General features: G+C 38.0%; 1 protein-coding gene across 5 annotated transcripts; it reads right to left on the bottom strand.

Annotated features, from left to right (window-relative positions):
* Positions 1-502: 502 nt before the first annotated feature.
* On the bottom strand, positions 503-5,604 carry LOC111985101 (probable ATP synthase 24 kDa subunit, mitochondrial). Of its 5 annotated transcripts, none has more exons than XM_024016742.2 (5): positions 5,571-5,604; positions 4,161-4,271; positions 2,954-3,100; positions 1,637-1,759; positions 503-747 (listed from the first exon to the last, which is right to left on the bottom strand). In XM_024016742.2, the coding sequence occupies exons 3-5, from the start codon at positions 3,064-3,066 to the stop codon at positions 684-686; spliced, it is 300 nt and encodes a 99-aa protein (XP_023872510.2). In that variant the 5' UTR covers positions 3,067-3,100; positions 4,161-4,271; positions 5,571-5,604; the 3' UTR covers positions 503-683. The 5 variants fall into 5 exon arrangements, with proteins under 5 accessions (XP_023872510.2, XP_065617397.1, XP_065617408.1 ...); XM_065761325.1 differs by lacking the exon at positions 5,571-5,604 and adding an exon at positions 4,614-4,851; XM_065761336.1 differs by lacking the exon at positions 5,571-5,604 and adding an exon at positions 4,364-4,851 and having other exon boundaries at positions 2,954-3,086.
* Positions 5,605-8,132: the final 2,528 nt, after the last annotated feature.

Genomic DNA, 8,132 nt, shown 5'->3' on the forward strand with positions numbered 1-8,132 from the left:
TTGGACAGTCTCCACATATCATTGGTAATAGTGATCTTCCTTTTCACACCAGTGGTCCTCTCCTCCCGAAACATTCAAGTCCCTCTATTGCTTCCTGTATTCTAATAAAAAATATAGACTAGTGATGAAAATCTTAAAAGACAGTCCCTAGATGTGAGATTTGTACCGTTAATGTTGCTTGAACACCTATTTAGAACTGTATATGCAAAGCAAAAGTAGTAACTGGAAGAAACTGTTATGGTCTTTAACACCAGTGTGTACCAGCTAGTATGGGAATATGATTCAAAGCATGGATTTCTATATGAAGCTCAAACCCTACGCTAATGGGATTAGTGAATAACTAAGGCAACGATTTATCCATATGTTACTTTGCTAGAGATTTCAAAAATGCTTTCTAGAGTTCCTAAATAACAGGTTCACAAAAAATGTAATTACAAATCATGGGATTTGAATCCTTTGGATCTCAAATCCTGTGATTTATAAAAGATTTGCAATCTTGTAATAACTACACAAACTTATTTTGAATTCATTGACCAGATATCCATATCCAAGTATACAAGAGTTACAAAGAAAAAAGGAGATGTACTCTCCAATGTCCATTTCCCAAACAAAAATTGAGGGTTTTCACTCTGCCCAAACAATTATTTAACCCCAAACAAACAAGTAAAAGGCAAATCTCAATCTTAGATAAAGTTTCGGATATCCAACGACTTCGGATTAACCATTTCCTCATCCTTGAATTCCTCCCTGAAATCAAACCAAGACCATGTATTAATTTCAAATCAGTTAAGGTTGATAATATGCAGAGATGTCTACTAAACAGACAAATAATATAACGAATGTGGTTTCCAGTAATATTATTAATCTAACTTGGCCACATTGGTCTACTGAGTACTGCCAAGACCAGTACACAACCTTTCACCCTGGATGTAAATAATGGACCAATACAGACTGCAACTTAGCTGAGGCCTCCAAATTGTTATTGGCCTCTGAATTTGAACAATTTCAAAAAAAATAAACTAATCCCCATATAGAACCCACCTCAATTAGCAATAGACTCACTAAATTTCAACATGGTCAGCATCACATTATATCAGAAGAATCCTCTCCTCCCCTCTCAATCTCATTTCCAACAAATATATATGCTAATCTATATAAGAAGTTATACTTACAAATTTAGTTTGTTTTGCATGCATTCCTTAAAATGGTGCATTGCCAACATTCCGCCCTTATCCCCCACTAAGAGACTTGAGAGACCCAAGGCATAAAGACCCTTGCACATATTTCAATGGTTAAAAATCTTAACAAGAAGTTTCAGCCCGTAGGGGAGGGAGGGGGAATGAAAGATTCAAACTAGTAACCTCTACTTCAAGAGGCATGGTCTGTAGCCAATTGTGCTACCCTGGTGGTCTCAATAGTTAAAATCCATTTTTGCACAAAACCATATTCATAGCTATTTATCAAAATCAACAAAGGGATCAGATTGAATTTTCTCCCTAGCAAGAGTCAAGGCTCACAAAGAAATCCCAGAATTTTGATCTCCCAATCATCTAGGAGACCCAGAATGGTCCGCCAAAAATTGACTTTCAAAGAAAAAAAGTGATTAGAATAAGATTATCAGCAAGCATCAACATACCACTTTTTTTGAGTTTCCATCGCTTCAAGAGTATCCTTCTTCAATTCCTCTGGCTGTGCCTTGGCAATTTTGAGTTCTAGCTGTTCTTCATACTTGGGCAAATCTTCCTTTCGAATTCCAAGCCTGGAAAGATTAGGGAAGGAAGAAAAAAAAAGCAATGAAATCTACATCACGCCTCAACTAGAGAAGCAACAAAAAAGTACCACAGAAATACCATCACTAAAATCTGAGATTTGCTACCATTCATAATTAAATACGGTAGGTAAAACAGAAAAGGCTACAGCCAGTCTGACATATGGCCAGAGTTCAGACAAGTCATCAACCAGATCAACTACCAGTAGGCCTGAACAATCCTAGTGTTAATAATTCAAAGAGTGAAAAACTTCAAAAAAGGAATAAGCGATTCACCTCTATGTTCACACAACCATGTAAAGTAAAAGGGAACACATAGAAAGCCTAAAAGGAGAAAGAACCTAATTCAAACAAACAAATTTAACTGAATAATAGAACCATACTAAACTCATCCTTAACAGATAAACGTGTTGAATAAGTGATCACATAGAGCAAGCTATGCTATATCTCACACAAAATCCCCAACTTCATTAATCAACCTGTAACCTTTTACCAGTGAAGATGAATAGAAATAGAGGTGCATGGGCTCACACACATTGATATATTTCTTTTATCACATAATTTTCTCAGAATAGCAAACAAAGTTGCATGAAGAAACAAAAGAATTATTTTGAGCTACCCAAAAAGAAAGACTTCTTATTGCTTTTTTTAAATAATAATAAAAATAAAAAATGAAAAAGTGAGTTGCATACAAAAACCAATCCTATATTTTCACTCCATTGAAAAATTCAAATGTTGTGTAAGACACTAATTCTAATTTAGCCGGTACAACAATGCTGCATATCTTGAAATTTCATTCCCTTTTCTAAAAATCATATATTAAAGACAAATATCCTCCCAGGAGGAACTACTTTAATTGCTACAGACATGCCAACTCTCCCAAGGACTCCTCTTTGAACCAGAGCACTAATAATTCGTATGATGTAACCATGAAAAACAGTAAGAACATATAAGTACATTGATATACACATCAGCGATCAGATGAGCCCACATAATCCAAATGACCAATGGAAAGTAAGATGGTCTTACAACAAAACACAACAAAGCCTGTGTACACCTAGCAAACACCTTATAGCTAGCTAAGTGGAACAACTTTACATGCAACATAGATCAAGTTAAAAAGCTACTGATATTCCCAAAAAAAAAAAAAAAAACGAAGTTCAAATAGGTTATGATGACAATTACTTCTTATTGATTTTATTAAACTCAGCCATAAGGACAGCCATTCCTTTCTTGTCATTCCCCATAAGGGGCTTTTTGAGTTCTTTTTCAACTTTTTCCAGTGCATCAAATATCATTGCCTCCGCACCAAGTTCAACTGTGAGACCCCTCCTGCAACAAAAAAAAATATATATGTATGTAAGCATGAATAACATGTGATGTAGAAATAAAGGTATTTAGAATCCTACAAATAGTTTTCAGCCAGAAAATTTATTAGCCACACTGGTCATATCTAAAGTAGAGGATGCAATAAGGTGAATAACAGAATATCTGAACGGTTTTAGACCCCTTAAACACACAGATTGCGTAGCCTAAATTAATTAGCCAAGTTGTTACTTAGTCAAATTAAGCAATCCTAGGTTAAAACAATCCAACAATCATATCAAGAATAATAATGCAGCGGAAAATAAATAACACAAGATATGATCACCCAGGAAACCACACGGTAAAAACCTGGGGAGGATTTGACCCACCGATCCTCAAGGCTAACCTGAATTCACTATGAAAGAATTGAAGTTCGTACAAAAGGACTACAAGCTCCCCGCTCGACTTCCTAATGCTACCCACCAGTAGAACTTCCTGACACGACCACGCGCAGGCTCCAGCGCAGGCTCCGAATCCACGGACTACTTCTTTCTTGAATTCTTCAATCAGCTACAAGCTCCCCGCTTGCTTTTCTTTTAAGTTCCAATGGTTGCAACAGTAATGATCTTCAAGATGTTGAAATCATCTCCACCATGAAAACCCTAAGTTTTGTGTAAAGGAAAGCTCCTCAAAGATCTCACACGAGATTCACACAAAACAGCAATGTATGAGCAACAATACAATATGGACAACCTTCAAAAACGTGGCTAGGGTTTTATTTATATACCTAGGGTAAAAACATAAAACCCTAAACATTTAAGGAAGTAGGGCTGAGTTGGAAATTCTGCAGAAAATTCAACCTGTGCGACTTTCGATCGATCGAGTCTATTCTTCGATCGATCGAGCCAGGCCGAGAGTCCCAAGTACTTCTGCAGCCACTCGATTCCAACTTTACAATATTAAACCAACTTTGAGCAAGTCTACATAAGACTAAATACAATGTTTTGATCATGGTTTGCCAACATTACAAATTAGAGTTCTAAATACATAAAATCCTAAGACCTTAGAACCTAACAATATCACATACTTAATTCGTATTTCCTTCAATGTCAACAGATATTATCGTGCATCAGGAATATCTTGAGTTTGTGATTGTATGGTGAACTAAATCCTTTGGGATTCTGAGTACAAGTCAGCCCTGCAGAAAGCACAGCAGAAATGAATAGGTGAATTCATCATCACTTAATATAGGTTACACCAAGTGCATAAAAATAAAAGTGATTCACCCACCAAAGAGATATGAACTTATTCTTCACTTCTTCTTTTTTGATAGGTAATCAGAAACCTATTATTAATGAGAAAATAAGGAAAAGTACAAGTTGTTCATGATGATAAACAACAAGAAAAAATAGAACAAACAGCACAACAAAAAGAGAAATCAAGAGACTAAGCTAAGTGAAGACATAAATTCAGGGAGAGAAGAACAATTAGTAAAATCCCAACAAATAGACCACTCCAAAAGACTGCGTTGGCATAAAACCTTTAACTCATCCAACGTCTTCCCCTTATCCTCAAAGGAACGACGATTTCGTTCCGTCCATACAATCCACATTAGAGCACATCCCACTATATCGAGATTAGCTCCCTCCAACCTGATTGACGGTGAGACCACCGAGACACCACGGGCTGAGTCGACGTTGAGAACAGGCACCACTGTGCTCACCGGCGACTCGGAAGCACCACACAAAATCCCTCTCAAGCTCTCGCCCAAAGCCCACATAGACTGAGCATCTGAATTCACTTGAAAAGCGCTGGGCTTGACCAAACTGCCCTTCTTAAGAGAAGGCACTTGCACCACGGGTTGGGCTTCATCAAGCCCAACTGTTAGGTTAGTTATTTCTAGCCCACCACTGAAATCCTTGGGCCAGCTGATCTCCTTAGCACTCAGACAAGTCACAACACGCCTCCCTCCTTCAGGCTTGCACACCCTCAAAGCCAGAAAAGCAGGAGTCAACTTAAACTTAAATGCCCGCGTGGGTCTGACATATAAAGCTGAACCATTGTTTGCCACTTTGCCCCAACTCCCAAAATATAGAATTTGTTTAGTTCCTTTTCTACCAACTTCCTTTACATTTACTTGCCACTCCTTACATATGTTTTTCCTCCAATTTTGCAGTAGTACAAGATGCGCAAATAGATGCATAATAGCAACATACATACATACATATCACTATTATATACATACCCCCTTGAAATTTGCACAACAGAAACATTTTGAAAAATTAACGAATGCATGCTGATGAGCTTTGACTCAAATAACATTTCCCCCAAAAGATCCACTAGTTGCATAAACTAATTACCAAATAAATAAATAAATTAATGCATGCATACACATAAACAGGCATAGCATTTGTTTCAATATAACAATAAGAGGTAGATACAAATTAGAAGAATTATGGTGAAAAAAGGTGAAGGGTAAAAGAAAACAAATACTTACTTTTCTCTTACTGTCTTCATGACCTTGGCATACTATTTTTTTTTTTTTTTGGTTTTTGTTTTTGTTTTTGTTTTTGGGCTTTGTATTCTGAATCTCCTTCCTAAATTCTGTAATCAATAATTATTCTATTTCTATTCTTGTGCACGCTGCCACCAACGCCACACACACCACCGTCGCCGCCACCGCCGCCCCCATCACCACCATGAGCAACCCAAAAAACCACCGCAAAACCAACTATAAACCACCAACAAAAGCAAGTTACATTTATATTTATTCTCTCTTCCTCTTCCTCTCCACAAGCCACCACCACCACTCTCACCGTCGCCATCACCACCCCACAAAGCCACCGTAAAACCCAACAAAAACAGATTGCATTTCCTCTTCCTCTACAAGCCACCGCCACACACACCACCGCCGCCGCCACCACCAACCCACACAACCACCACCAAACCCACAGTAAACCACCAACAAAAGAAAATTACATTTATATTTATTCTCTCTTCCTCTTCCTCTCTACAAGCCACCACCACCACCGTCACCGTCGCCTCACCAACCCACAAAACCACCGTAAACCCCAACCAAAACAAATTGCATTTCCTCTTCCCAGGAAACCAATTGCCATTGAGTACGTTCTATGAATCTTCTTCTTCTTCATTTTCGTTTTTGTGTTCTCTGAATCTTCTTCTTCTTTTTTCCTTTTTTTCTTTTTTGTTTTTGTTTTTGGGCTGTGTATTCTGAATCTTCTTCTTAAGTTCTATAATCTATAATTATTCTATTTCTATTCTTCTACACGCTGCCACCAACGCCACACACAACTCCGTTGTCGCCACCACTGCCCCCATCACCACCATGAGCGACTCAAAAAACCACCGCAAAACCCACTGTAAATCAACAATAAAAGCAAATTACATTTATATTTATTTTGTCTTCCTCTTCCTCTCTACAAGCCACCACCACCACCGTCACCGTCGTCATCACCAACCAACAAAACCACCGTAAACCCCAACAAAAACAAATTGCATTTCCTCTTCCCAAGAAACCAATTGCCATTGAGTACGTTCTCTGAATCTTCTTTCTTGTGTTCTTTTTTTTTTTTTTGTTTTTTTTTTTTTTTTTTTGGGCTTTGTATTCTGAATCTCCTTCTTAAATTCTATAATCTATAATTATTCTATTTCTATTCTTGTACACGCTGCCACCAACGCCACACACACCACGTCGCCGCCACCGCTGCCTCCATCACCACCATGAGCAACCCAAAAACGACCGCAAAACCCACTAAACCCCAACAAAAGCAAATTACATTATATTTATTCTCTCTTCCTCTTCCTCTCTAAAGCCACCACCACCACCGTCACCGTCGCCATCACCAACCCACAAAACCACCGTAAACCCAACAAAAACAAATTCATTTCCTCTTCCAAGAAACCAATTCCATGAGTACGTTCTCTGAATCTTCTTCTTTTTTTTTTTTTTTGTTCTCTGAATCTTCTTCTTCTTTTTGTTTTTTTTTTTTTTTTTTTTTTTTTTGCTGTTATTCTGAATCTCCTTCTTAAATTCATAATCATAATATTCTATTTCTATTCTTGTACACTGCCACAAGCCGCACACACACCACCGTCGCCGCCACCGCCACCCCCATCACCACCATGAGCAACCCAAAAAACACGCAAAACCCACTGTAAACCACCAACAAAAGAAAATTACATTTATATTTATTCTCTCTTCCTCTTCCTCTCTACAAGCCACCACCACCACCGTCACCGTCGTCATCACCAACCCACAAAACCACCGTAAACCCCAACAAAAACAAATTGTATTTCCTCTTCCCAAGAAACCAATTGCCATTGAGTACGTTCTCTGAATCTTTTTTTTTTTTTTTTTTTTTTTTTTGTGTTCTCTGAATCTTCTTCTTCTTTTTTTTTTTTGTTTTTTGTTTTTTTTTTTTTTTGGGCTGTGTATTCTGAATCTCCTTCTTAAATTCTATAATCTATAATTATTCTATTTCTATTCTTGTACACGCTGCACCAACGCCACACACACCACCGTCGCCGCCACCGCCGCCCCATCACCACCATCGACAACCAAAAAACACCAAAACCCACTGTAAACCCCAACAAAAGCAAATTACATTATATTTATTCTTCTCTTCTCTCTACAAGCACACCACCACGTCACCGTGCTCACCCCCATAAACCACCGTAAACCCACAAAAACATTGCATTTCCTCTTCCTCTACAAGCAGCCAACACCACGCCGCCACCACCAACCACACAACCACACCAAACCCACGTAAACCACCAACAAAAAAAATTACATTTATATTTATTCTTCTTCCTCTTCCTCTCTACAAGCCACCACCACCACCGTCACCGTGCCATCACCAACCCACAAAACCACCGTAAACCCCAACAAAAACAAATTGCATTTCCTCTTCCCAAGAAACCAATTGCCATTGAGTACGTTCTCTGAATCTTTTCTTTTTTTTTTTTTTTGTGTTCTCTGAATCTTCTTCTTCTTTTTTTTTTTTTTGTTTTTTTTTGGGCTGTGTATTCTGAATCTCCT

This window comes from Quercus suber, unplaced genomic scaffold, assembly GCF_002906115.3.
Source record: "Quercus suber isolate HL8 unplaced genomic scaffold, Cork oak 2.0 scaffold_18, whole genome shotgun sequence".
In the NCBI taxonomy this organism is placed as follows: domain Eukaryota; kingdom Viridiplantae; phylum Streptophyta; class Magnoliopsida; order Fagales; family Fagaceae; genus Quercus; species Quercus suber.

Bases quoted from the DNA above. Each gene is read 5' to 3' on its own strand.
- LOC111985101 (XM_024016742.2), bottom strand. From the start codon at position 3,066: ATGATATTTGATGCACTGGAAAAAGTTGAAAAAGAACTCAAAAAGCCC. The intron at 1,760-2,953 runs GTAATTGTCATC...TAATCTTTCCAG, and splicing joins TTTAATAAAATCAATAAGAA to GCTTGGAATTCGAAAGGAAG. The intron at 748-1,636 runs GTATGTTGATGC...GTTTGATTTCAG, and splicing joins ATGGAAACTCAAAAAAAGTG to GGAGGAATTCAAGGATGAGG.